The following is a 26,661-nucleotide window of genomic DNA, read 5'->3' as shown; positions in this document are numbered from 1 at the left end:
TGCAAGCCACAGCACTTAGGGGGTGCATAGCGACCAGCCTGCCCTCCTACCCCTCCACCCTGATGCAGGAGATGTGCCGTAGTGGTGGCGAGTCCTGCCAGCACCTAAAATAGCCGCCCCCCCGCCGCCATGTCGGCAGACACGGGCCCCAGCCCCAACACGGGTGCTTTGTTTCAAAGCCGCTTGGCATCGGCCAGCTTGCCGGGAGCCAGCAGCGCCGCAGCCGCCCACCCGTGCCCGACACACGGCGATTGTCCTCCTCCCAGCCCCGCGCTGGCACCGCAGGCCCGGCCACCCCCGGCCCCAGGCACAAGGTCTGGGGGGTGCTCGGCCGGGGGGACAGGGTGCAGCGGCGTCGTGCATTGGGCATCACCGTGCAGTTCACGTCAGGCTGGCACTCCCCGTCAGGGAGGTTGCCTCAGTTGCCCTGGGCTTGTGCACAGGCAAGGGGGGAAGGGGAGGGAGAGGAGGAGAGGAGGCTCACACAGCCTGCAAGACCCCAGGCCACCTCTGCTCCCCCTGCCCCACGTGCCACCACCCCAGCAAGCATCTGCAAAGCAAACCCCATCCCACAGCCATGCTCCCCACGTTTTCCACCCCACCCCGCCCCAACACCCACCCAGCTCCTGGCTTCGGGAAGGTGCGCTGCCAGCTCCAACCCAGGCTGTGTGTGGGCCAGGTTGAAGGCAGCTGCCTGCAGGCTCAGGCAGACACATGGCGACACATTCATTTTGGGGAGCTCCTGGAAGGTGTGCAGGATGCCAGTGGGGTACCACGGGGCCGTGCAAGCCTCCCCTGCTGGAGAATGGCACTGTGCTGCCCCTGCCTCAGTTTCCCCACTTCCCAGCCATAGGTGCTTTTCGGGCTGCAGATTTAGCAGGAGGGTTTGTTGGTGCCTCCCCCCTCTCTGGAGACCACTGTGTCCCACAGGCTCAGCTCGCCCTCCCGCCATGGCATCGCCAGACAGAGCCAGCGGCATGGGCGGCAGCCCTGAGGAGACAGAGCTCAGCATCACACTGACCCTCCGCATGCTCATGCATGGCAAGGTAACAGCGGCGGTTCGGCACTGCTTGGGGGGTTGGTAATGCCCGGGTAGGGGGGCCCTGCTGGAGAACCAGCTCCTCACCAGCACCCTGTTCTCCTTCCCTGCTCCAACCCCCCATCCTCCCGGGAACAGCATTCCCAGAAGGATTTCTTCCCCCATCCTGAGCCATGGAGTGGCTTGTTCCCATGCTGCTGTGTCACCAGCAGGCCACCCACTGTCCCAGTGGCCACGGGGCAGGGTCTGGCTGTTGCCCATTGGTCTGGCTGTGGGCAGAGGAGGGATGTGTCAGGCAGGGAGCTGCCTGCTGACAAGGCCACCCCTCTCTGCCTTTGCAGGAGATCGGCAGCATCATTGGCAAGGTAAGATTTGGGGACCAGGGCGCTGCCAGCCCCAGGCTCCCCTGGACCTCACCACCCCCCTGTTCCTCTCCCCGCAGAAAGGAGAGACTGTTAAGAGGATACGAGAGCAGGTAAGGGCATGCTGGGGGGTTGCCAGGTCCTGCTGCTTGTCCTGCATGTACCTGGTGGCTCCCACATGCCCAGCCTTGGCCCCCCTCCAATCCCAGGTGGACCTATGGGAAACGTGGCTGCACCCCAGGGAAGGCTGCCTGGGGCAGGTGGGAGGGGGGAAAGCCCAGGTCTGCACTCATCAAGCCCCCCAGTGAGCCCTTCTCTGGGGGGGACACATGGAGCACAGGGCCTGTGATGTCCCTGATGGGGTGTCACACTGTCCCCAGAGCAGTGCGCGCATCACCATCTCGGAGGGGTCCTGCCCTGAGCGCATCACCACCATCACCGGCTCCACTGACGCTGTATTCCGCGCTGTGTCCATGATCGCCTTCAAGCTGGAGGAGGTAGGCATCTCTCCCCCCACTGTGGGTGCCCCCATGCCTACAGGTTCCTGGGGGTCTGACACTGCATCGCCCCTCCCCTCACAGGACCTGGGAGCAGGGGGTGATGGGGCAGCAGGCAGATCGCCGGTGACACTGCGCCTCGTCATCCCGGCCAGCCAGTGTGGCTCACTCATCGGCAAGGCAGGAACTAAGATCCGGGAGATCCGGGAGGTGAGGCTGAGGGTGCCCTGGGTGCAGGCTCCCCTTTTCCCCTGGGGGGCACAGAGCCGTGGGCATGTGGGCTGCCACGGCTGCGCAGGGGCTGTGGGAGTTGATGCAGGAGTGGAGCATCATCCTGTGGGTCCTGCAAAGGTCCCTGTGGCCCAGGGGAGATGTGAGCTACTGAGCCCTGGAGGGGAGTGGCTGAGGCACCCCAGCATCTCCCTTTGCCCCCCGCCAGAGCACAGGGGCGCAGGTGCAGGTGGCCGGTGACCTGCTGCCCAACTCCACCGAACGGGCCGTCACCGTCTCAGGGGTGCCGGACACCATCATCCAGTGCGTGAGGCAGATCTGCGCCGTTATCCTGGAGGTACCCACTGAACCCCATGCCCAGCCCAGGGGGTCATGAGCTGCCTGCCTCCCCCCTCCCCAGGGCTTACCATGCCCACCTGGACCCAGGCACTGAGGTCCCCCTGCATGGAAGCCCATAAGAGCACCCTGCCTTGGCAGTGTTGGGGGCTGTGCCCAGCTGCTGGGGCATGAGAGGGCAGAGGAGGTCTGGGGGGACCCGTGGGGCTACGGGGACATTCAGCCCATCTCTCATCCCCTTCACCTCCTTCCCTCCCTCTCCAGTCGCCTCCAAAGGGGGCCACCATCCCCTACCACCCTGGCCTCTCCCTCGGCACCATCCTGCTCTCTGCCAACCAGGTAAGGGGTGCAGCCCCCCCAGGGGCATGGGGTGGCCAGAGGGCCCGGCCTCTGCCAGCAAGGGGCAACTTTGGTGGGCTTGGGGTGGCCTCCCTGCTCTGGGGGGGGGTGCCTGAGGCAGGGGTCTGCACCTGGCTCCCCACTGATGCCCCTTCCTTCCCCTCTGCCCCCAGGGCTTCTCCATGCAGGGCCAGTACAGTGGGGTCTCTCCCGCCGAGGTGAGTCTGTCCCTGTGGCAGCCCACCCCTGCTCCCAGGGGCACCAGATCTGTGCCCACCAGGATGGGTGCTGCTGGGGATGCCTCTCCTGGGAGGTGCTGGGTGCCAGTGTCCGGCCCCAGGAGGGACAGGGGACCCTCTGCAGTCACCTCTAATGCCTTCTTCCTCTTCCTCCCACTGCCTGGGCAGGTGACGAAGCTGCAGCAGCTGTCGGGGCACACGCTCCCCTTTGCCTCCCTGGGCCACGCACCCTCCATGGTGCCAGGTGAGCACCTCCCGTGCCTCCGCAGGGCTGGCGGTATGGAGTGCCCCTCCTGACCCACCCAGCCACCTGGCCCTGATGGGGGGAGGGCATCCCAGTCCCTTGCACCCTCTCCGATCCCAGCACCCCTGGCATGACTACCTGACCCCAGAATTCTTGATTTCCTGGGGTCCCTGCACCCACTAGAGCCCTCAGCCCTGCAGTGGGGGAGCACTGGCACCAAATCACAACTGGTGCCTATGTCCCGTCCTCCCTGCCTCTCCCCAGGTTTGTCCCTGGGGTGACTGACTGTCCCAGCATGGGGCTGGTATGGGGGCACGGAGCTGCTGGAGACCCACCCACCCACCACATCCCTGTTTCTCCCTCCAGGCCTGGACACCAGCTCCCAGAGCAGCTCCCAGGAGTTCCTGGTGCCCAATGACGTACGTGTGGGTCCTGGGGATGGCGAGGCAGACCACAGCGTGCCCCCACCATGTGTTCCACCCCACAGCCTCTTTGTAGGGGCCAGCACCCACCACCCTGCACAGGGGAGGTTCTGCCTCGGCTGCCAGAGCTCAGGGGCAAGAGGGGCTGCTGGGTCAGAAGCAGTTGGAGTAAAAGGGAAACTGAGGCACAGAAGGGGGAAAGGGCTTGGTCAACACCAAGGAAGAGCCTTGGGATGTGGCAGCCCAACAATGCCAGCTTGTGGGGGGTGTGGGGCTTGAGTAAGACCAAAAAGTAGAGTCTGCCCAAGGAAAGCAGCACCCTGCCCTCACAGTGTCTGCCTCAGTTTCCCCAATCCTCCCAGGCACAGAGCGTGGCCAGGTGAGCCCCTGGGAGCTCCCTGCTTGATGAGGCTCCAGCTGCCCCCAGCTCACCCTGGTCCCTGCCCCTCCAGCTCATTGGCTGCATCATTGGCCGTCACGGCAGCAAGATCAGCGAGATCCGGCAGATGTCAGGTGCCCACATCAAGATCGGGAACCAGACTGAGGGCTCCAGCGAGAGGCATGTGACCATCACGGGGACCCCCGTCAGCATCACCCTGGCTCAGTACCTCATCACAGCCTGGTAGGTGCCAGCTGGGGGGCACGCAGGCTGGCTGCTAGCAAGGAGTGGCACCTCCCCAGTGCCCCAGCACAGCTTTTAGGGGACACTCACTCCAGCATCCTCAGGAAGGATGAGCTGGGATGGTGCTGTGAGGTCCCCAGATGGTGGGTGCAGGACCTGAGACGCCACAGGGTTTGAGCCCCAGCTTTTTAGTCCTCACCAGATGTGCTACAGAGATGTGTGCCAGAAGGGATGGGGTGTATGGTCCTTGCACCCTACGATGGGCACATTGCGGTGGGAGACTGTCTGTCACTGTGGTTTTCACCTTGTTGCTTGCTTCTCCAGCTTAGAGACGGCCAAATCTACCTCCCAGGCGTCACCAGGCCCTGGCTCCATGGACCTCGGTATGGGCTTCTCCCAGCCCCTCGCCCCAGGCTCTGGTGCAGCACTGCCTGCCGTCGCTCCAGCCCCCCCAGCCCTGCTGGGCACCCCCTACACCATCTCCCTCTCCAACTTCATCGGCCTGAAGCCGGTGTCCTTCCTGGCACTATCCCCATCCTCTGTGGCGGGTCCCAATGGTGGCACTGCCACCTACACGACCAAGATCTCGGCAGCCAATGGCACCAAGAAAGCTGACCGGCAGAAGTTCTCACCCTATTGAGCCCCACCAGTGGGTGGGCAAGGGGTCTGGTGTGCCACCCCGTGCCAGGGACACCTCCCCGCTGCCCACCCTGTCCTCAGCTGCTGCCAGGTGCCCCATGCCCAGGTGGACCCCCTTGCTCCCCCCCGGGAAGGGAAGGGTCTTCCCAGTGATGCCTGCTGGAGGAACGAGCTGCTCCGCTGCCTGCTGCCTGTTCCAGCAGTGCTGTGCCCCCCTCCCTGATCTTCCTGCATGGGACCATGTGCCCTGGTATTGGCGGGGGGCTGTCTCTGCTGGCTCAGGTCCCTTCTCCCATTGCCCTGTGCTGAGGTGGGACCCCCACCTCCTGCCCCTTGCCCTGCCCACCCTGCTGTCCTCCTGCTCACCCCCTGGCTAGCACCCAAAAGCCAGGTCCCGGATGAGGGGCTGCCTGGCCTCTCTGGGGGTCCCCCTTCCCTTGGCTCTGGTGGGGCCCCTCCCTGGGCCACCCTGGGGCACTCTCCTCCCAGCAACCCCATCCAAGAGCCAGTCCCTGCTGGCTTGGAAATGCTGTACATATAGTATATTTTTCCTCCTTTGTAACTTATCAATGGTTTAATAAATAAAATTTACAAGAAAAAATAATAATATACCCCACCCTGGGTGGAGACACCCCTCCATGTCAAGGGCATGGGGTGGTGGCTGGAGGGGCATCCCTGCGGCCAGAGGGGTGCTGGCCCTCAGCCGCAGTCTTTCTGGGGGTCTTCCTAGAGCCCCCTCCCTGCCATGAGGCAGTTTGAGAGGCCATGGGGCAGTTCTCCCCCAGCCCCCCAGTTATCACTGGGCAAGGGCATCTCCACCCACTGTGCCAGCACCAACCCTGGGACCTTTGTGGGTGGGCTGGGGGTGATGTGCCCCTCCAGCATCCCTCAACAGGGTCCAGTCCTTTCTTGCACTAGGGACCCCATGAGGGGGCCTCAAGCACCACAGAAGCGATGACACTGAAGGGGGACAGCAGGTCCTGGTACCCTCCAGCTGCCGCTGCCCAGGGCACCCCCATGCCCACCCACCCACTCACCCCTGTGCCACCACATCTACCCCAGCGCACCCCTGGCTGGCAGCCCAGTTTGGCTGGCACGTGGCACCACTGGCTGGGCTTCAGCTGGGCAGCTGTGTCCATAAACAGCCTGGCACAGACCCCCGGCCGGCCAGCATCCCTCCCTGGAGGGGCAGCCCCTACCAGCTGTGGGGGGACAGAGAACACGGCTGGGCATGGCCACGGCACCACATGCTGCCGCACCAGCCCAAAAACCAGACGTGGCCAGAGCCAGCCCCATGGGTGCTTGTCCCCCTGATAAGTACCACAGGTGACAGGAGCTTCTCCAGCCAGAGGTTAGTTTTGGGTTAAAGAGCTAAGGACAGGGGGCTCCACATAATCTCAGCAGGGTGCCCCGCGCCCTGGTGTTACTGGTGTTAGTGGTGTTAGCTGACCCACTGCTCCTGGGTAAGGTGCAATGGACATCTACTTTTCCCCACTGGCCACAAGTGGTCCCAACAGGCGATGGATATGGAGGTGCTCCCTCCTCTGCCCTGCGTAGGAGCCCCTTAGCATCCTGTGTCCTGGGGAGAGCCCATCCATGCAACTGGACTGAGCTGGTGGAGCCAGAGACAATCCCAGCCCATAGAAGGGAGATGAGGCTTCCCCAGATCTGCTGCCTTCTCCTGAACAGAGAAACTACCTTCCACCATATCAGAGAAGAGGCAAAACCTGAACAAGAACTCCTCCAAATCCAAGAGACTGAGCCCAAGCAGGTCCAATGGGGTCCCTGACAGGTCCCCTGCCCACCCTCCTTCCCAGCATGGTGGGACAAGGCCTCTTGCTTCTCAGGTGCTTTCTTCAGGAACTTGACCTGGGATGGGGAAGCCCATCTTGGTCTGGTCCAGCCTGTTCCTGGGCTGGGGCTGATGCAGCTGGCATGGGTCTCCAGCGTGCAAGTCGCTCTCTGAAGGAACTGCAAGAAGTTTTCCTGGATGGAAGCCTCCGAGACAGAAAGGCAGAGCTCCTGGCCCAGCGGCCGGTTGAGACAGCTGCGCCGGAGCCGGCCAGCTCCTCCCGGATCTGGCGGTTCAGCAGCCCATAGAAGAAGGGATTGATGGCAAAGGAGGAGTAGCAATCCAGGTGACCACCATTTCCCCATGCCCACCACCCACTGTGCCAGTTGTGACAGAGGAGTGCAAGTGGAAAGCAAAAAGGGCAGCCAGCAGCACAAGAACTGCCCCACAATGAGGACCAAGGTGAGGATGGCCTTGTTGCTTCCCAGAAAGCGCTCTGGCATCAGCCTGGGCAGTGGCAGGTTCCTGGTGGTGATGATGGTCACTTGGCTGGCGATGGAGTCAGATCGGTGCCTCGTGCAGCTGCCTGTGCTGGGCAGGCATGTGCTGCAGGGATGCCATCCGGGCCACGCGGTAGACACTGCAGTAGACAGCCAAGATGATGATGGTAGGCAGAACAAAGCAGACAATGCTGAAGATGATCATAAAAATCTTCTTGTGAGCCCCAGGGCTCCAGTAGACTGTACAGCGGCTGGCACTGGTGGCCCGTTGCCTTGAGGCCACCACCCAGTGCCAAGACAGTGATGAGAACAGACTTGACCCAAATGAAGATCACTCCGGCCACCGCCAGCCTGATGGTCATCTTGACCTCATACCTCATGGGTGGACAATGTAGTAGTACCGCTCCACGCTGATGATCGAGATGGTGAGGATGGAGGCACTGATGAAACAGATATTCAGGAATATCAAGCCCTGGCACTCGGCAATGCTGTAGATCACCCTGTTGAAGCAGGAGGAGCTGGAGATGATCCCCAAGGGCATGAGGAAAATGGCAGAGAGGAGGTCGACCACACAGAGGTGGCAGACGAAGATGAACTTCCTGAGAAGGGGGGTTTTGAGAATGACGACCATCACCACCGTGTTGGCCACCAGGGCGGTGAGGGTGAGCAGGACCATGCAGAGGAGGCCCACCACCTCCTGGGCAATGGACTGCTCGGGGACAGAGAGCAGCTCTAGGCTGTCCGTGGTGTTCAGCCCCATTCGGCTCGCCATCCCCACCAAGGACTAAGGCAGCAGCTCCAGTGCCTGGGCAGCAAGGGCTCTTCTCCTGCGTCCCTTAGAGGGAAACCCCACCACAACCATGGCTGCTGTCTTCTCTTTGCCTGTTGGGGAGGGGAGCAGGATGTGAAGAAGAATCAAAATGAGGAAGAGCCACAGAGAAACCCAGAGACGACCTGAAGCCCTCCAAGATGCTGGAGCAGGCGAGGTCCTGCCTACCCCAGAGCAGGCATCTGGGCTGTGCCCAACCTGGCCAGGGCTGGCACTGCTGGGACCCGCTGTGCTGTGCCAGGCTGACGCCCTGTGCCCCTGCCCCAGCCACACCAGCACACCCCGAGGGGGGACAGCATGAACCCGCCTGCTCCATCCCTGCTCCTTGCTCTGGCTGCGGGGGACCCTGGGGTGGGGGCGGGGGACCCAGCGCACCTTTGCTCCTGGGGAGGTGGGTGATGCTCCCCTCCTCGCTGGGGATCCTTCCTGCCGGCGTCGCTCCTGCAGCAGAACAGGGGCTGCTGCCCCCGTGCAAGGCCACGCTCCCCCTTCCCCGCACCCGTCACCCGTCACCCGCTCGTCATCCTGTTTGCCTGCAGCCTGCCAGCTGCGGATGGCACCAGCTGTCACTCCCGGGCGCTGCCTGCGCTGTGCGGTCCCACGGGGACAGCTGCTGGGTCCTAGCAGCCGGCGGGGGCTCAGGAAGGGGGGACTGGGGTCCCCGAGCCCTATGCCCCCCCAGCATGGCCACCCACTGCTCCAGGCCCGGTCCTGCTGCAAGGACAGCTTAGCCCTGAGGTCCCTGGGGCGTGGGGGACAGACCTCCAGGCAGGTCTGTGGCATCTCCTCCCCCACTGGCACGCAGATGGTCTAGAACTTCCATGGGGCAACCAGGGTAATGCAGCTGGTGTTGCCCTTCCCTGGTACCCTGGGGACCCGGACTTGTGCTCAGGGGGCACACATGGGCGTGGAGAGGGACTTGGCATGGTCACCAGGCTGGGGCAGGGCAGCAGGCATGGCAGCAAGCATGGCACCAGAGGGAGGGCAGGCACTCACCCCCAGGACAGATAGATGAGCTCCTCCGTGCCCAGGCAGGGCAACGCATCTTGCTCATCCCCTGCAGCCCTGATGCCACGGTGATGGGCATGAGGCACACAACTTGCTAGGGTGACACGGGCAGCTGGCTCACAAAGCCACCAGCTTTCACCTGAAGGCTGCCAGCACCAGGTGACCACAACAGGCTGCAGTCCCTCCACAGCCACCCACTGCCATCCCTGCAGGGACCTACCATCACCCTTCCCTACTCCGCGCTCACCTCACTGGGCAGGAGAGCATGGGAACCACTTGGTACAAGGCACATTGGTTTTATTCACGGTCAAAACAAGCTCTGTCCCCATGCCAGCCTGTCTCTTGCCCAGCCTCAGGTAGGGTGGCTGGAGAGTCCGGAGCACGGTGCTCCAGGCTGGGGAGCATCACCAGCTGGTGCTGGGATGGGGCTGCTGGGTGCCCAGGCACCCTCAGAAGCGGAGCTGGACAAGGTAGCGGATCCGGCACTGGCTTTCCTGGTAGATGAGGTACTCGCTCTGGCTGAAGGAGGAGTTCTTGTAGGCAGGCATGGGGATGGGCTTGCCCTGGCACACCAGCACCTTCCTGCCGTCCAGCAGCACCTCCTGATCCTGCGCAGGATCTGGGTGAGAAGACACCCACACACACTATGTCAAACCTGAAATCTGACCTCTCTTCCCCCCACCCTGTGCCTACCCCAGCCCCACAGACCCCACACTCCCTCCTGACCCAGGCTTACCCGGCTCTGTCTGGCCGCAGGCCAGGACACTGTCGTATCCGGTGGGTGGCTGACACAGCGTGGGGTCATCACAGGTGATGCGGTAGGGCTTGCCCAGGGCCACCTCTGTCAGGAACATGATGCCAACCTTCTTGGACGTGCAGCCCACTGCCATGGGAGAAGGCGATGGGGATGATGTCACCAGCCCTGGCATTCCCACCTGGCTGTGTCCAGGCCACCCCAACACGCAGGGACTGGCTGCCATGCCAGGGAAGGGGCTTGGCCCACACACAGCTGTCTGGCAGGAGGTACGCAAAGGCAGATGGACTCATACAGACCCTGCAGACATCCCCCAGCAGCCCTGCCCGTCCCAGCACCCTCACCATAGCAGGCTGACTTGCTGTTCTCAGAGGCAAAGTAGATGCCCCTGCCCACACGCCCGCCTGAGTGGGGCATGATGCGCAGCCCACTCTTCAGGATGGCTGCGATCACCGCCACGTTGGTGCCATGCCAAAGCAGGCGCCGGTTCTCCAGGAGGTCATGGGCTTTGAAGCGCTCATCCTGGAGAGATGCAGAGGTAAGAGCTGTCCACGGAGGGAGATGTGGGTGCCCAGGGGTGAGGGATGGACCCAACCCCCCCCAGCCCAACCCCAGTGCAAGGCTGGAGGGGCAGGGGAGCAGGTGCCTTTTTGCCCCTGGCCAGCTGGGCTGAAGCCTCCCCTGGGTGGAAAAGCCCAGAGCCCTAATGCAGCCCTGGGGTGCAACCAGGGCTTCCCCACTGCAGGACAGGGATAATCATCTCCTCACCTCGCCATCTCAGGCCACCTGCCAGATGTTGAGGATGTGGAGCTTGTGCCCAGTCTGTGTCACGTAGTTTTGGATCAGCTGCCAGGGAGGAAGGCAGGAAAGCGGTCACCACAGGCAGCCATCCCAACAATGCCCATGGTCCCCCTGGGACAGTGGAGACCTTTGGGGTGCCCACAGGCCTGGCACGGTTGCTCCCTGTCATGGGGCACTGTGGCACAAGCAGCACCTGGTATTCCCAGGAAGCTGGGTCCAGGAGGGAGAGCTGGCAGCAGAGCAGGGCGTAATCCTGATCCAGTGGATGGGCAACTTCCTCCTCCTCCTTCACCTTCTGCGCCTGCAGGCTCTGTGCCACCTCAATGTCAGCCAGCACCTGGCAGGCACAGACCGAGGACATCCTCACCACCAGTGCTGGGCACTGTGCCAGGGGGACCACGGCAAGCCTAGACCCCTGCCTGCACCCCCCTGCCCCACAGGCAGGAGCACTCCTTGGGGCAGGATGCCACCTGCCAGGTGCCCTGGCATCTCACCAACAGCATGTCCTTCTTGGCACGCAGCAGGTCGGGGGAGTTGATGGGAGGTGGCCGTGCCCGCCCAAAGTTATGCGGGATGATGGTGTAGAATCGGGAGGAGAGGTCCTCCAGCAGGGCAGCCTGGGAGGGCTGTTCCCGCAGTGCTGCCTCCAGCTCCTCCAGTACCTCAAAGCCCCTCGCAATCTGCTGCTTGCTCAGCTTTCCCAGCGGCATCTTCTTCACATCTGGCCAGAGAGACAGGGGAGGACACAGATGAACCCACCTGCCACACTTGCCCCACAGCTACTTCTAACAATCTCCAGCATCACCACAGGCATATGCAGGCACCTGGCATGGAAAATCCACAGTCCCACCAGGTGTCAGGCTGCCAGTGAGGATGCTCTAAAATCCACCAGCACCTCTGCCCTGTTCACCTCCCCACCTGCACCCCCAGCCACAGCCCCCAGACCCACCCCATGCCACTCATCACCCCCTACTGATATTCATGGTCTGCATGGCATCCTGGAACATGTCGCTGCTGAAGATGAGAGACACCAGGTCCTGTGTGGCTTTGTCCAGGGTGCAGGGCAGCACCCGCTGCTTGCAGACCTTGTCCCTGTCCACGCCATCCACCTGCAGACCCAAAATATCACTATGCCACCTGTGAGCCCGTGGGAGGCTGTGGGAGCATGGCAGTGGGGCTGCCTGTCTCAGTGGGGAGTGCCTGACCCCCACGCAGCAAGGCAACGGGGAGGCACTGCCTCCGCTTTCCATGACTGATGCCACTCAGATGCCAGTGGCTCTTGCTTGGGACGCCCTCCCACTCCACCTCAACCCATCAGCACCAAATCTCTGCCCATGAGCTGTTTCAGCTCACATCCAGACTTCTCCGGAAACCCAACCCATTCTAGTGACCTGCTTGAATGTCCTGGTGCTCAGTGGGCCAGGGGTGAGATGTAAGGACCACCCCACCATGGTGACACCCCAGCAGTCTGACATACCTTGAGGGCAACCTCCATCTCCTGCCCAGCTCCTGACTGCACCTCGATGAGTGTGTACTTCCCCGGCTGGGCAATGAAGTTCTCCCTTGCTGCCCAGCTGTTTTTGGTCTTCTCGTGAAATTTCTTCTCAAAGTCCTTCTTGGCAGCCTCCAGGGAGGCGTAGGGCATGAGCTTGGACTGGCCCACCTCGCCCTGGCAGTGGACAGCAGTGGTCAGGACCCCCCCTGCATCCCTGCTTTACCAGCCCCATGCCAGGAGGAGCAGCCTGGGCGGGGGGGGGGGGGGGGGGGGGTGTGATGGCAGGGCTGCAGGGCAGCAAACAGGAACATGCCAAGCCGTTAGTACCAGATTTGGGGGTCCCTCCAGCTCAGGGAGGCGGCCCAGGACTCCTTGCTGGAGTGTCATGTTCACTGTCACTGCAGTGACATGTGCCATGTCTCCCCAGCCAGGCTCACCCCATTGTGTGGGGGCAAGTCCTTGAAGCTCCCCCAACAAGGGGCTGTAGCAGGGCCACTTGATTGCTTGCTTTGGGACCAGGAACAAGGGACGGGGACCACCAGGTTCATCCCCAAGCTCTGGAGGTCCCAAGACAGGGTGGGGACAACCATGGGGAGGGGGACAAGTGGTGTTGGGGTGGACTCACCACACGGCCCCAGCGGGTCCAGACACTGTAGGCACCATCGTGCTCGATGAGCTGGATGATATAGAATTTGTTGTTGTTGGCATTGATGTTGGTCTGGTTCAGGGTGCAGTCATAGTCTTCATAGACCTACAGCGAGTGGCATGGCCTGGGCTGGCACCTGGGCAGCATTTGGGGATGGGAGAGGGTGCAGAGCTTTCCCAGTGGGAATGCAGTGGGGTCTGCAAGGGTAACTGGGGCCGCCCCTGTACCAGCAGAGCAAGGGGAGCCCTGGGACTCCCCCACCCCCCTGCCCACGTCCCCCTATCCCAGCCTCCCTGGTACCCCAGCCCCGCTCTCACCAGGGCACCCAGTGCTGTGCTCAGGGGGCAGAGCCCATCAATGATGGCAGGGGGCTTCTCCTTGGGGGCAGTTTTCAGGGCTGCCAAGGTGGAGCTCCAGGTATCTTCCTCCTCTCCCCCCCTCACTTTCTTTTCCCTGTGGTCTGGCTGCTTCAGGGCCAATGCATGGCGCTTGAGGGCCATGGCTGAGCTGCTCCTGTGGGGCCAGTGCAGCCTTAACCCCCCAGCAAAACCCTTGGGGAGAGCAGAGCGGGAGGCGAGAGACACTGTGCAGCCCTTCCAGGACAGTCTGGCTGGACTGTGCCTTGCTTTCCCCACGCCTCCAGCCCACAGCCAGGCTGGAAGAGGAGATGGGGCCTCTGCCCCAAAAATGTCCCAGCCTTGTCCCTCTACTCAGGGTGGGGGACAGAGGCCCTCAGCATCCTCCAGCCCCTGAGGGAGCCCAAAGGGGAGACATAGCCCAGTGACACAGAGCCGAGGGGGAGCGTGGGGAGGAGCACAGCCACTTACGCAGCAAACTTGGGTCAGAAGAGCTGGAAGAGGGTGAGGGTCTGCTGGAGGGGCAGGGGGAGCTCAGAGAGCCCTGCCTGGCCCCCATGTCCCCTCACCTGGGACTGCCAATCCACAGCAGTGTGTCCCCAAGGCTTCCCCAGCCCTGTGCCCCCAGGGTTGTACAGGAGAGAAAAGCATGCAATGCCCCCCCATCAAACAGGCAGTGCTCCCCCACCAAGCCCAGTGAAGGGGTGCTTTTATTGGGGCACAGCGGGGGCTCAGGCAGCCCCTCATTTCCTGAGCCCCCCCGGCTTCCAGCCGAGCAGGGGGTGCCAGGGGCAGCAAAGGATGCAGAAGAGCAGGAAGCAGCCGTGTCCTACCTGCTCCGACTGCCCAGGGCCAGCGAGCCTGGTGCCACGCACAGCTGCTCCCTGCCAAGGAGCCTTTGGCCTTTGGGAGCCTTCAGGAAGGTCGGGCAGCCTGCCTGGAGGCAAAACTTTCTCCTTAGGCAAGAGCAGGCAGGGACAACAGCGGAAACAGCTGTCACACCCTCGATAGCACATGCACACTGTGGCAAGCCTGCCTGCCTCCTGCCTGCCTGCTAGGAGGTCCCTGGGTGCGGGGTGACCCTGCTGCAGGCTGCCCCTCCAGCCAGTCCCCCTCTGCCATGCTCTGGGGCAGAGAAAACAATCTTGAAAAGGTTAAAGCCTGCGTCATGTTGCATGTTAAATCTCTTTTCTTGGTTCACTGCCAAAGAGGCGGTCTAAGGGTCAGGCAGGGAGGAGGACCTGATTCTGGCATTTGAACATGGCTTGAAGGGTTCACAGCAATTGGTGCCTTCTGCATGCAAGCTGCCTCGCTATGAGGTGCCGATCCCAGGCAGGAGGGGCTGGGCAGCCACTGGGAATGGGTGGCAGGGGCAGGAGGCAGAGCTGCCCATCCTGCTGGGGACATGGAGGGGCCTGTGCTGCTGGAGCCAGAGCATCGGTGGCTTGGTAGCCCCTGGGCTCGGCCACGTCAGCCCCAGGCAGTGCAGGCTGCTCAGACAGTGGGTGGCAGAAAAAGTCATTTATTCCGGCAGCGTGGCCCTGGAGAGGGGAAGGAAGGCATTGCTTTCAAGTTCTGCTTCGGCTCCACCTTGGGCTTCTCCCCTCTGCTTCACAGCCCAGTGGAGCAGCTGGCACTTTATGGCAAAGGCGAAGCATGAGGGCACGTCTTTGCCCTGGACCACTGGAAAGAGCAGTTGTCCTGCTGCTCTCCAGAGGACGCCAGCTCCTCTGGGGCTGAGGTGTCTTCTTCCCTGTTAGCCTTCAGGAAGAGAAGCCTGCAGAGCATCCTCGGGCTGGGGCTGCTGCTTCGTCTCTGCCTGAGCAGAGCCCTCGCTGGGGGTCGAGTGCCACCTCCCCCATGTCCTTGGCAGCCATAAACGCAGTAATCATAGGTTAAACCACCCCTTACAGCCTTCGTCATCCAAGGATGTGGAGTGTCTGAGTTGCCAGGGAGGAGACCAGGGGGCTGGTGTCTTTCATTGCGCCTTTAAGGACTGTGGGGACAAAGCAGCAGAGGTGAGGTGACAGCCCTGTGTCCCCTCCAGGCAGGGCACACTGCACCCTGTGATTGCCAGGGCCAGGAGGCAGCCAGGGGACAGGTGGCTCGGCTGGAAGCTGCTTCTCAGGAATAGCCCCCTGCAGAAACACCCCGTCCCCCCTAGGCACGCTGGGAGCAGATCCCCCCTTGCCCAGGTTGCGGGGGGGAGCTCCGTGCTAGCTCCTTCCTCCTCCCCACTGCCCTCGCTCACCATGTCGGATGTACTCCAGGTACCACTGCTCACGCACGCACCGCCCAACGAGCCCTGGAGCAACACAGTGTGTCAAGGATGCTGCTGCCGCTCAGAGACCCTTGCAGCCAGCCCACCTGGCTGCACGGTCCCCCCGGGAGGGCTGACCCCGGAGTGCAGCATCAGGGAGGGGATGGATGAGCCTCCTGCCAGCCCCACCTGTGCAGGCAGGGGCAGGAGGGGGTGAAGGGGTGCCCCATAGGTCCTGTGCTGGGACACAGGGACCCTGGGAGTCATGGCTCACCGATGAACCTGACAGCCTCCCATCGCAGGGGCTCCTGCGAGCTGTGCAGGTAATGCAGGCTCTGGCGCAGGTAGGCCATGGCCCTGCTCCTCTTCTTGGCCAGCTGGAGAGAGGAGAAGGGTGCAGGGTCGGCGCAGAGCTGCCCCCGCGTTTGGCCATCCCTCCACCCAGGGCCATCCCCCTTCCCCCCAGCAGGACATCCCCAGCTCCCCACTGTGTGGCACCGGGGTTCAGAGGGAGCATCAGGCTCCCAGGGATGCAGGGGTGCCATCCTAGTGGCAGGGTCCCCTTGGGGACCCCAGGGGCAAAGGCAATGCGGAGCAGAGCCTGCTCCAGGAGGGTGTGTGCAGCCAAGGGGGCACAGCCCTCCACCCCCCCCGCAGGGCACAGGGCAGGGCTTGCCCGGGGAAGATCCCAGGGGTGTTGGGGCTCTGCTTACCAGGCACTCGCTGATCCTCCATGCCTGCCCGGTCTCAGCCATGTGCACCAGCTGCCTCCACTTCAGGAACAGGCCAGCACTGCGGAGGGCTTCCTGGGAGGCCTGGTGAGCAACAGAGATGCCACCACCACCATCGAGGGCGCAGGACCCTGTGTCCTCCCTCTTGGCGGGGCTCAGAACCTCTTCTACCCCATGCCAGGAAGTCGCTCCAGCTGGGAATTGGTGCTGTCACCATGTTCAGCACCCCGGGGAAGAGAAGGACAATCACCCTCTCTGACTGGAAGGCCGTCAGGGCTTCAGTGCTTTGGCCCTGGGGGCCCCAGGCTGTTGTGGAGCTGTAGCTCAGTCTCTGGGGCTGCAGGACCCATGCCAGGGGCTGTGCGGAGGGAGCTGGGTGGGAAAGGGACCCACCTCCCCGTCCACCTGGGCAGCAGCAGGAGAAGGGCAGCAGTGGGCAGGGAGGGGGGCTCTGCCTGGCCCTAGGGACTCAGCAAGCTAGACCTCCCAGTGGCACACATTTGAAGGGTCCAGTGTCAGCATTGCCGGGCCCAAAGGACCGGTCAGGCTAAGAATCCCACCTTGGCCACACTTTTGTTCTGATCGTGCAGGTGCAAGAGCAGTGGCAGCAGGCTGCTCCACACCTTCTTCTTCATCTTCTTCTTTTCAGCGCCCACCACGAGCCACATCACGCTTTGGAAGAGGTGGATGGATTGCTCCCGCACAGTGTCCAAATGCTGGGGAAGGAGGGGAGGAGGACCTCAGCCCCAAGCGCAAGCCCATGGCAAGCGAGGGGCTGACGTGGAGGTGAACTTCCCCCAGATGGCTGCAGGCAGCCCTGCTCCATAAGGGAGTGCATGAGCCGTGGCATGCAGAATGTCTGTGCAGAGGGGCTGGGGGCCGGAGAGGGAGACCCTGTGGAGGACTGGGGGATGCTGCCAGGGCAGGGTGCACATTGGTGTTGCTCAGCACACCGGCTGCTGTCCTGCCACCCCCGTCCGCCCTGCGGCAAGGAGGCCGAGCCAGGGTGAGTCCACGCTGGGGGTTTGGGGTGCAGCACGGAGTCACCGAGGGCAGCGACAGTGCCTGGGGGCTGCAGGGCAAAGCATCCTCCTGCAGAGCATGGGGGCTGCGGTGGGAGACGCGAGCGAGGTGCTGAATGAGGGGAGCATGGGGCTCTCCGCCAGCCTTACATTGTCAAAGAGTGGCTGGAGCTTGTCAGCCAGCGCCGGGGCAATGAGGCTGGGCAACTTCCCCGCCGGAAGCTGGAGCATGTTGTCAAGCACGGAGAGGGCCACGGCGCTGCCGTCGCTGTCATCAGCCTGCAGCCGCTCCATGACGTACGGCAGCAGGGCAAGGGTTTTCCATACCTGTGTGAGACACGCCACCTCATTTTTGTAAAGCGGCAAGTGACCGCAGGGCTGAAAACCCTCCCCGTGAGCACTGGCCTCCCCGCTGGCTTCTCAGCAGGCAGCATGGGTTAGGAGGGCAAGCGCCTGGCAGACAGGGCTCCCTGGCACGGCCATGGGAAGAGCAGGGTGCGCAGGGGGAGGACAGACAGCTCTGGCTCCTTGCCAGACCCTCGGCTGCCCCCTTTTGCAGCAGACCCCCTGAGCAGCCTGGTGGGTGACCAGCGCTGCTTGGAAAGCTGCGCGAGCCGCCAGCAGGCCCTGCGTTTCATCCCGGGGCTCATCACCCCACGGCCACGCTCTGCAGACCCCACACTCGGGCACGTGGCTCTGCTGCCATCATCCCTGCTGGGACGTGCTGTTCCCCTCGGCACTGCTGCCTCTCCCCTTGCCATGGGGCAGTGGGCCAGGGACGCAGGAGAGCTGGCTGCAGCTGGCTCAGCTCCCCATGCCCAGAAAAGCCCACGCCGCCACGTTACCTACCACCCACAGCTCTGCCATGGGCTGTTGTCCTGGCTGCCCCAGCTGCCCCCTACTCACTGTGTCAGGCCTCTCGGTGAGCCTGAGGATGGCCCTGAGCACCAGGGTGGGCATCCCCAGGCACTGGCTCTGCAGATACGTGGGGAAGATTGCCAGGGCACAGTCCAGCTCTTCACTGAGGCCAATGCAGCCCACCATCTGAAACACACGCAACGGGAGCTGGAGAGGTGCAGCGCTGGCTCCAGCCGTCAGCTCAGGCAGGGCAAGGCCAAGCCTGAATGGAGGCAGCAGGGACTGCGGAGAGCCCCCGTGCCCCACACCACACTGGTTGCTCGCCTTGCTCCTCCGTGGTACCAGCCAGAGCCCACCTGCTGCCCCAGCTGCCGCTGCAGCAGCGGGCATGGGAGAACTGAGCATCGGAGGGAGCTTGGAGCAGTGCCATCAGGCTCACCTCAACAAAGAAGACCATGGCGACCATCTCCCAGGAGGGGTTCTCCACATAGAGGAGCTCTGCCAGATGGCGGAAGATGGTGGAGCGCAGGGGTCTTGGGGTCTTCATCATCTCCCTGGAAGGGGGAAGGAAGCACTGTCAGGCCTGAGCCAGGCGGGCACATCTCTGGGGTTCGCACCAGTGTGGTCATCACTGGACTGCAGCACTTTCTGCAAGCAGTGGGGACCCCCTGCCATCAGCCCCAAGGGAGGGGGTGGGGTGGGGTGCACAGTCCCCCAGGAGTGTGGAGAAGGGGCTCTCACCTGGCCACGATGCGCACTCCCATGAGGTGGGTCTGGGCACTGAGCAGCATGTCCCAGCCACCCTGCGCCTCGATGGCCAGCATGTGGCTCTCAAGGCCCATCCTGCAGAGCAGCACCGTCATGGCCCGCACCACAGACCTGCACGAGGAGAAATGCTCAGCTCCCACCGGGACCCCTGGCTTGGCTCCAGGTGGCTGGCAGGGACGAGCGGACAGGGATGGCGCACCTGATAGGAGCAATCAGACCCTGTTGGTGGCCCTTCCAGAAGATTTGCACCTCCTTTGGCGCCAGCTCTGTGGTGAATGACACTTGGAAAAGCAGTGCCAGGAAAAGCCGGGGGAAAATGGCTTCCGCGTCCCGTGGGCAGCTGGACTGCAGGAGGATCTTGCTTATGGTCCTGGCTGCCTGCAGAAGACACCAGACACGGACATCTCCCTGACCCCTGGGGAGGCCAAGGCTTGGGGCGGGCATGGAAGGGAAGGGGTGGCCCCAGAGAGCTGAGAGCAGCCCCGGAGGTCAGTGAGGCCTCATCCAGCAACTCACAGCCAGGGAGAGGATGCGCGGGTTGTCCTTGGTAGAGGCGGAGGTCTTGTGCAGCGACTGGTTCATCATCACGTTGATGAGCTCCTGCAGCACCTTCTTCGCAGCCTGGGGCTCAAAGAGCATCACCGTCCACATGGTCATGGCGACACTGTGGAGAACCAGGGCTCTGTCAGTGGGGACACCCAGGAGTAAGGCCGGCCTGAAGTCCCTTGGGAGGGTCTTGGGGCCCCTCTGCCAGTGTGAGAGCAGCCCTAAAGTCTGGTGAGCCCCTTACTAGGTGCATGTTGGGGAGCACTGCAGCAGGCCGGCCACCACCTCGCTGGGGTGTTTGTCTGCCAGCACGCGCAGGGCCCTGTCCAGGCTGTTGACGGCTACCAGCATCCTGATGGAGGGCAGGTTTGTGTAGATGGCGCGCACGATCTTCAAGACCTGGAGAGGAGACACAGGAGGGAGTAGGGATGTCAGTCGGGTGAGCGCGGCTGTTTCCCCAGCTCCCACTGGGAGCTGCTTCTGTTCCCGTTGTGGTATGCCAGCTGGAGATGGTGTCAGCGCTGGCCAGGTGCAGAGCCGGGGGAGGAACGGTGCCCCGGGGGGCTGGAGCATCAGCTGTGCCACCCCTGGGCGACTCACCTGCCCCGGCTGGAAGGCAGGGCCCAGCACAAGGACATCCACCATGTGGGCAGCCACGCGGATGCTGTAGGTGCTTGGGTCTCTCATGTTCTTGATGGCTAGGAGGATGATGTCTGCCCGGTCAGAGGGACGGAGGTATTTCGTGAACTTCTGCGGCATGAAGGAGAGGAAGGGAGATTTGTCACCTAGAGCATCCCCCAGAGCATCTTGGCTGTGCAGGGAGTGGGACGCAGAGCCAGGCTGCACTGGGCAGATGGACGGTGGGGGTCAGGGTGCCATGGGGAACCAGAGCTCACTGGAGGCCTTTGCCTCGCCCCTGCTCAGGATCGGCGCAAGCCCCCGCTATCGCCATGCATCAGGTGTCCCTTCGCTCATGCTGATCCCGCCAGCCAGGAGCTGAAGGCCCTTCTTACCAAGAAGATTTCTCTGGCACTGCTGGTTTGCAAAAGCTGCTGGGGCTGCCTCGCTTGCCAGACCTCCTGGTGCTCCAGCTGCCCTCTGTCATGCGGCCAGCGCTGCCTGCCTGGGGAGGAGAAAACCCGGGGTGCTGAGAGAGAGGGTGCAGAGCTGGAGGTGCAGTCTGAGTGCTGGGCAGAAAAGGCACTGGCAAAGGACTGGGACGCCCTGACAGGTCTGTGGAGCAGATACGCAGGGAGGGTCCAGGGCTATTGTGAGCAGGGCTGAGAGGAAATGGCTCTTCAGACTGCAGGCAGGCAGGCAGGTTGTATGCGGCTTTCTCTGGCCAAGGAGGGTGGCCACTGGCTGCCCATGCTGGGGGGGACCAAGCCCGACACGGCCTCTCTTACTTCTCTGCTGCAGGATGAAGGTGTGCAGGTGATGGAGAGCGACTGCAGCCTCGTGGCGGGTCCTCTCATGCTTGCAGGTGCAGCAGAGAATGAGGTGCCCCACCAGCAGCCCCAGTATGGCAAACTGATGACTCTTGGAGCACTGGTGTCTGAGGACTATAGTTTGTGCAAAGCAGGAGCAGACCTGGGGGAAGAGAGGCAGTGCAGGCACAAGGTGAGGCCGGTCACAAGGTGAGCCCCAGCTGCTCCCAGAGCAGCCGGGCACCAGGCCGGAGCAGGGAAGCCAAGTTCCTGCCTGTGCCTGCGGCAGCCCTGCCCGGCCCTGCCCTGGGAGAGAGCGTGGACAGGGCAGGGACAGGGCAAAGACTCCTGCTCCCAGCCTCCTGCTGACTGGGTGCCCAACTTCCCCAGGAGGTGCCAGGGCTCCGGGCTGCAGGGACAGGGCAGTGGGACTGCCCAGACCAGGAGCTCGGTACCTGTGGCATGGAGCAGGTGGTGGTGAATTGGATCAGCGTGGCAATCCGCGCCACGGCCCTCTCCTGCACTGCTTCCCTCTGGGACTTGGTGAAGGGCAGCAGGACCTGGGAGGAGAAAAGCTGCTGGTGTGCCAGGGAGGTGGCATGGCGCAGCACGGCAGAGGCAGGCTTGCTCCGGGGCAATGCCTGGGATGGGGCATGTGTCCTTCTTGCCTCTCGCAGCAACCTGCTGCGGCCAGGCAGGTCGCCGCATCCCACTCCTGCTGCTGCCTCTGCTGCCTTCCACTCCTTCCCCCTCAAACAACGTCCCTCCACCCCCCACCCAGGGACCCCAAGGCTCTGTGGTGACCAGCTCCCTGGGGAAGGGTGGTGGGGGCTCTGGGATATGTGCCGTGGTAAAGCTGGAGGGGGAAAGCCCCAGGGCTGGGCTCCCCTTGCCAAGCCAGACAGGCAGGTCTGTCTGGGCGGGAGTGTTGGGCAGGATGGGCAGCAAGCACGGCTGCAGAGGTGGGGTGAGCTGTGGCAGGAGAAGGGGCTCTGGCAGCAGCCAGGAGGCAAGGGGCTAGTGGGAGGGGCATGGCGGGGAAGGAGGGGCATTGCCTGCCCCATTCCTTGCACCAGGCGCTGGGTGGGTCACCGCTGGAGCCGGGGGTCACTGCCCATAGGGACCCTGTGCCAAGGCCAGACCTGCAAGATGTTCTGCAGCTCCAGGATGCCAAGCGTGCCAGCACTGCATACCAGCGCCTGCAGCATGCTGTCCATCACGGCCATGGTCTGCGAGGGAGACAGAGTCTTGGGGGCAGCCCTGGAAGCCAGGGAGGGACGGCCATGGCCCTGCGGTGCCCAGGAAGGGACCCTGGGGCAGGGGATCTCCCCGTGGTTCACCCTGTGGCATACCTTGGAGTAGAGGGAAACCTCGGGGTCCTGGGTGTCCTCCTGTGGGTGCTGGTAGAAGATGCTGCAGAAGCAGGCTTGGAGGAGGCTGCTTGTCTTCTCCTCCAGAAGCAGTCCCACTCTGCTGCAGGGACAAAGGGGTGCTCTTGGGGCCCAGCCAGGGAGAGGCAGACTCTGGGGCTGGAGACCTGGCTCGGCTCCCACGCCGCAGGGGTCATGTCAAGCCCCACGCTACTGACACTCAAGTTGAGGGGGAAAACCCTGTACCGCCCCCTGCCCCTCCCTCTCAGACCCAGCACTGGGGATGCCCCCCATATGGGACGAGTGCTGTCGGGGCCACCTGGCACCGAGGAGGCCAAGCTGGGGGCCGGGGCAGGTACCTCATGGAGGTGATGGCCAACATGGCTTGCTGCCGCACCGTGGTGCCCAGGTCGTCAGTGGGCTCCTGTTGCAGCAGCACCTGGGGAGCACAGCAGGGTGAGTCACGTCAGGATGGGGCAGTCTCCTTCACCCAGCAAGAGCCTGCGGGGCTGGCAGAGCCCCGGCTGCCCCCATCCTGGCACCCACTCCCAACCCAGCACTCAGTGGTCCCAGGCCCCGTGGTGGCAAGTTCTGTGCCCATCACGGAGCCACAGGCTGGCCAAGGGACCTGCAAACATCATTGGGTCCAAACCCCAGCTCCAGTCGGGCCACGCCAGTGGCTTTAGAACATCTCCAAGGAGAGAAACCTGGAGCAGCGCTCCTTCGCACCCCCCTACCCGGCCAAGCCCTCTCCTGCCCCCAGGGCTGTGCCACTGCCCACTGCCCCTGGGCCTGCCTCTTGAGGCCTGACTGCTTGTCCCCTCACCTGGATGGTGTCCACCACCTCGCACTGAAAGTCGTTAAGCTCGTCCCACACGCTGGAGTCCATGCTGGCGGTGCCGCAGACGGTGCCGATGGCGGCCAGAAACTTCAGCTTCTGGTCTGCTTGCTGCCAGCCGAGGAGGGGACAGAGGGACAGACAGCGCTGATGTCTAGCTATGCATTCGATCCCCATTATCACATTGTAGTCAACATGAAGTGATTCACTTCTGCTCGGGAAGTTAGGGTCGCCATACGTCTGTAACTTTGTCCTAATGACAAGTGCCCTTGAAGGAGAACTCCAAGCCTGATAAGGGGAACACCTCACCCCAGGAGGTGCCAACAGCCCGTTACTTGCAACAAAGGCAAGAAGCCAGCGGAACGAGACTGTAACTAGGGGCAAGGTAAAGGCAGCGGGGGGGGGGGGGGGATACGCAACCACCGACTCCATTCAGGACTAAAGGACTCACCCTCACCCCTCCCTCAGACATGCAGTAAATGAAAAACACACTGTAACTTGAAATCAAAGCGAGAGATATATAGACCAACGGAAAGGTACCGTGCGTACTAATTACCAATAGCATCTTTTAGGTAGAGTTTGGAAAATACGTATGTATAACTAGACTGCATAAATGTTAATCTTGTTCTTCTGAGCTTTGGGCTTGCTTCGTAGAGCATCATCACCTAAGCCCAAGCTTTGCGCGAATCTGTAATAAAGAAATGCCTGGACTCTGTGCGTCGGCTGGCTCTTGCCCAACGGGCGAAGGCGCACACTTTTTGGATAACAGTGTCAGCGGGGAGAGATAGCTGGGAGGGGGCATAGTCCCCGGCACCTTGTGAGCAGGGCATGTGGGCAGAAAGACTGGCCGGGAGGTAGGGGCACAGCCTCGTAGAAGTGGCCACGCATACCTTTGGTCTGATCCTGAGGAAGCCTCGGATGATGTCCAGGGTATTCTCTTCCTCCATGGGCGCAGCCAAGTCCGAGTGGCAGGAATCTGGCGGGCACAGAGCAGGCAGGGCTGGGGTCAGGCCGTGGGGAAAGCGTGAGCCCTCCGCCCAGCTCCTGGGGATGTCCCCAGCCCCAGCTCAAGGCTGGGACACTGGTGTCCCCTGCGCGCCCCAGGGGTGAGGGTGCGATGCTGGAGGGCAGCACCAGAAGGGGGGCCCGGTGTGCCTGGGTGAAGGATGCACTGGTACCAGGGGCAGGGAGGGTCCCTGCCGCAGGGATGCTGTGGCAGGGCCGGGTCTTTGGCTGCTGCCCCATGGGAGCCTGGCTGCCAGCCTGGCCGGGGGCTGCGAGTCTGGGGCAGGGCAGGGCAGGGTGAGCAGCGTGGGCAGCCCCCTGCCCACGATGCCCTCACACTCACACGCATGCAGCAGCGGGAACTTGCAATTGTTGGGCTTCAGCCGCGAGCTGGGAGCTGGGGCAGCTCTGTCCTTCTCCTGCCAGGACTGCCTGGGGTGGCTGGCGGGTATCCTCGACATCCTGCGGCAGGGAGAGAGGAAAGGGGTGAAGGGAAGCCTGCACCACCCGGGGCTGCCCTGCCAGGGGCGGTGGGGCAGAAGTAGCTCTGTTCAGGGGGCTCCTTGCCACCAGCCTGCCCCAGCACCTTCCTCCCAGACACTGTGGGGGCAGCACTGGGTGACACGTCACGTCACAAAGTGCCCCACTGTGACCCTTCCTGATGCCCCAGGGCCCCACTGACCGCTCCTTGCCCCAGGGGGTTGGGACTGACTCCCTCTTCCTTCTTCTCCCTCTATGGGGCTGGGGTTCATCTAGACTGGGGGCATGCCACTTGTCGTAGGGACCCCTCTGTCACCTCGCTCCTGGGGCTGCACCCGCTTGTGGCCAGGCTGAGCTGGGGCTCAGCCCCCACACCGTCAGGCACGCCGAGGCTCTTCTCTCTTCCACCTGGGGCTCGGGACAAGGCCTGCGCGGCTCCCCTTGCTCCAAGGCTGGTGGGCACACAGGGACGACAGACGCCCTCCCGTGCGCTCAGCCGCAGCCGCACAGACTGGCACTGGTGGGGTCACTCGGGTTACCCTGGTCACTGTTGCCATGGTGCAGGGCACTGTTCCATCATCCCTTGGCTGGAAGCCGGGCGGGGGCGGGGGGAGTCCCCCTGCTCCTCACCCCAGCCCCACTGGGCCCAGCCCAGGCCTGCTGGGCCAACCTGGCGAGGCGAGCTTTAAAGCGAAGGATGCAGGGGGAGGGCTGCAGTGCGGCAATGCTCGTGCCATCACCTGCGCCTGGGGCCTAGGCCAGGCCAAGCAGAGCAGCGATATGTGTTCCTTAGCTGCCTCCCGAGATGAGTCCCAGAAGGCCAACCGCCTCCAGGCTGTGTATGGCGGCGGTGGATCCTCTTGCACCCCTCCCGGGAAACCTGTGTGCTCGATCGCCTCTCTGCAGTGCCCATACACCCACACACGCGGCACAGGGAATCACCAGGAAGAATGAAAGATCTGTGTGCGGTCGCAGGGCCATGATCTCATTGCAGTTACGGAGACATGGCGGGATAGCCTCCACGGCTGGGATGCTGTCGTGGGTGGCTGTGTACTTTTTAGAAAAGAGGCCAGCAGGGAGAGGTGGTGGAGTTGCTCTTTGTGTGAGGGAGCAACGGGAAGGTCTCGAGCTCTCCCTTGGGGTGGGTGCAGGACGAGTCAAGAGGTTACGGGTAAAGATGAAGGGGCCCGCCAACACGCGGGATGCCGTTGTAGGTGTTTGCTACGGGCCACCTGATGAGGGAGGGGAAGCCAGTGAGGCCTTCTACAGACAATGGCAGGCAGCCTCACGATGCCAGGCCCTGGTTCTCACGGGGGACTTCAGCCTCTCTGATACCTGCTGGAAAGACAACCCAGCTAGGCTGACACAGTCCAGGAGGTTCCTGCAGAGCACCGACGGTAACTTTTTGACGCAGGTGGTGGAGGAGCCAACGAGGCAAGGTGTGCTCTTAGAGCCTGTCTTCGCAAGCAGAGGGCTGGTTGGGGATGTGAAAGTTGAAGGCAGCCTTGGCCGCAATGACCATGAGATGGCGGAGTTCAGGGTCCTGTGCTGAGGAAGCGAGCCGACAAGTAGGATTGCCGCCCTGGCCTTCAGGAGAGCTAACGCTGGCTTCTTCAAGGACCTCCTTGGAGGAATGCCATGGGTGAGGGCTCCAGAAGGTACTCCCCAGTTCAAGAGAGACAAGGAAGTACTGGAGAGGGGCCAGCAGAGGGCTACAAAGATGGTGAGGGGACTGGAGCATCTCCCTTAGGAGGACAGGCTGAGGGGGCTGGGCCTGTTCAGCCTGCAGGAGAGAAGACTCAGGGGGGATCTGTCACATCCCAGCTATGAGGAGGGAGAGAGCGACTCAGACTCGCAAATGCCCTTGGTGTGGGTTGCGCTGAGGTAACACCCAAGGTCCGTACCTAAACATCAACTTTAATGGAACAAACACCCAGTAAACATTGACCCTTTCACAATTATATCCAACCAAGCTATGTGGCTTTAGGAGAAGCTGGGGTAGGCCTTGTATTACTTTAGGAGAAAAAGCTGAGGCGGCAGGGGCGCGCCATCGGGCAAGACAGCTAGAGAGAGAGGGAGATCACCACTCCTGGATCCAGCGCCGGAGCTGCCAGCAGGGCTGTTGGACAAAGAGTCCCAGAGGCTTCTACGTGTGCCTAGTTGGGAGCCCCAGTCCCTGGGCTCCTGGAGCCTTCTCTCGCCCCA

At 62.8% G+C, this 26,661-nt stretch overlaps 4 protein-coding genes across 11 annotated transcripts; 1 reads left to right on the top strand and 3 right to left on the bottom strand.

Moving 5' to 3' along the window:
- The first annotated feature begins 685 nt into the window (after positions 1 to 685).
- LOC119147743 (poly(rC)-binding protein 4-like) lies at positions 686 to 5,014 on the top strand. 3 transcript variants are annotated; one of them, XM_037387120.1, is made up of 12 exons: positions 691 to 1,046; positions 1,381 to 1,404; positions 1,482 to 1,514; positions 1,787 to 1,898; positions 1,983 to 2,108; positions 2,338 to 2,466; positions 2,730 to 2,804; positions 2,978 to 3,022; positions 3,212 to 3,287; positions 3,654 to 3,706; positions 4,162 to 4,331; positions 4,656 to 5,013. In XM_037387120.1, the coding sequence occupies exons 1-12, from the start codon at positions 1,039 to 1,041 to the stop codon at positions 4,969 to 4,971; spliced, it is 1,167 nt and encodes a 388-aa protein (XP_037243017.1). In that variant the 5' UTR covers positions 691 to 1,038; the 3' UTR covers positions 4,972 to 5,013. The 3 variants fall into 3 exon arrangements, with proteins under 3 accessions (XP_037243016.1, XP_037243017.1, XP_037243015.1); XM_037387118.1 differs by having other exon boundaries at positions 695 to 1,046; positions 1,782 to 1,898; XM_037387119.1 differs by lacking the exon at positions 2,730 to 2,804 and having other exon boundaries at positions 686 to 1,046; positions 1,782 to 1,898; positions 4,656 to 5,014.
- A 1,747-nt stretch (positions 5,015 to 6,761) lies between these two features.
- Positions 6,762 to 8,579, bottom strand: GPR62 (G protein-coupled receptor 62). The gene is given in 10 exon segments (XM_037386624.1): positions 6,762 to 6,887; positions 6,890 to 7,033; positions 7,036 to 7,101; positions 7,104 to 7,181; positions 7,184 to 7,359; positions 7,361 to 7,526; positions 7,529 to 7,549; positions 7,552 to 7,641; positions 7,644 to 8,144; positions 8,467 to 8,579. Coding segments are annotated over 9 exon segments (1,206 nt in total). The 5' UTR covers positions 8,035 to 8,144; positions 8,467 to 8,579; the 3' UTR covers positions 6,762 to 6,813.
- Positions 8,580 to 9,379: 800 nt separating this feature from the next.
- On the bottom strand, positions 9,380 to 14,257 carry PARP3 (poly(ADP-ribose) polymerase family member 3). The gene is given in 11 exon segments (XM_037387028.1): positions 9,380 to 9,718; positions 9,836 to 9,982; positions 10,198 to 10,375; positions 10,622 to 10,699; positions 10,848 to 10,991; positions 11,149 to 11,375; positions 11,628 to 11,763; positions 12,132 to 12,323; positions 12,775 to 12,900; positions 13,113 to 13,346; positions 13,985 to 14,257. Coding segments are annotated over 11 exon segments (1,815 nt in total). The 5' UTR covers positions 14,168 to 14,257; the 3' UTR covers positions 9,380 to 9,548.
- A 400-nt stretch (positions 14,258 to 14,657) lies between these two features.
- On the bottom strand, positions 14,658 to 25,070 carry LOC119147802 (maestro heat-like repeat-containing protein family member 7). 6 transcript variants are annotated; one of them, XM_037387218.1, is made up of 23 exons: positions 24,773 to 25,070; positions 24,320 to 24,438; positions 23,862 to 23,947; positions 22,960 to 23,082; positions 22,493 to 22,572; positions 22,116 to 22,236; positions 21,906 to 21,992; positions 21,219 to 21,323; positions 20,743 to 20,926; positions 20,350 to 20,459; positions 19,937 to 20,086; positions 19,581 to 19,735; positions 19,307 to 19,454; positions 18,990 to 19,168; positions 18,764 to 18,901; positions 18,462 to 18,576; positions 18,071 to 18,208; positions 17,315 to 17,491; positions 16,703 to 16,858; positions 16,125 to 16,226; positions 15,686 to 15,788; positions 15,403 to 15,456; positions 14,658 to 15,147 (listed from the first exon to the last, which is right to left on the bottom strand). In XM_037387218.1, exons 2-23 carry the CDS (start codon positions 24,435 to 24,437, stop codon positions 15,071 to 15,073), a joined length of 2,706 nt encoding a protein of 901 aa, XP_037243115.1. In that variant the 5' UTR covers position 24,438; positions 24,773 to 25,070; the 3' UTR covers positions 14,658 to 15,070. The 6 variants fall into 6 exon arrangements, with proteins under 6 accessions (XP_037243115.1, XP_037243117.1, XP_037243116.1 ...); XM_037387220.1 differs by having other exon boundaries at positions 24,344 to 24,438; XM_037387219.1 differs by having other exon boundaries at positions 24,792 to 25,070.
- Positions 25,071 to 26,661: the final 1,591 nt, after the last annotated feature.

The sequence above is a fragment of the Falco rusticolus genome, chromosome 4 (assembly GCF_015220075.1).
Source record: "Falco rusticolus isolate bFalRus1 chromosome 4, bFalRus1.pri, whole genome shotgun sequence".
Lineage (NCBI taxonomy): Eukaryota > Metazoa > Chordata > Aves > Falconiformes > Falconidae > Falco > Falco rusticolus.
This window is presented reverse-complemented; position numbering and strand designations above follow the sequence as displayed.

Bases quoted from the DNA above. Each gene is read 5' to 3' on its own strand.
- LOC119147743 (XM_037387118.1), top strand. From the start codon at position 759: ATGCCAGTGGGGTACCACGGGGCCGTGCAAGCCTCCCCTGCTGGAGAA. The intron at 1,515-1,781 runs GTAAGGGCATGC...CACTGTCCCCAG, and splicing joins TTAAGAGGATACGAGAGCAG to AGCAGTGCGCGCATCACCAT. The intron at 3,288-3,653 runs GTGAGCACCTCC...TTCTCCCTCCAG, and splicing joins CGCACCCTCCATGGTGCCAG to GCCTGGACACCAGCTCCCAG.
- LOC119147802 (XM_037387218.1), bottom strand. From the start codon at position 24,437: ATGTCGAGGATACCCGCCAGCCACCCCAGGCAGTCCTGGCAGGAGAAG. The intron at 19,736-19,936 runs GTGAGTCGCCCA...TCTCCTCTCCAG, and splicing joins CTGCCTTCCAGCCGGGGCAG to GTCTTGAAGATCGTGCGCGC. The intron at 15,148-15,402 runs GTGAGCGAGGGC...TTGTCCCCACAG, and splicing joins CCTGGAGTACATCCGACATG to TCCTTAAAGGCGCAATGAAA.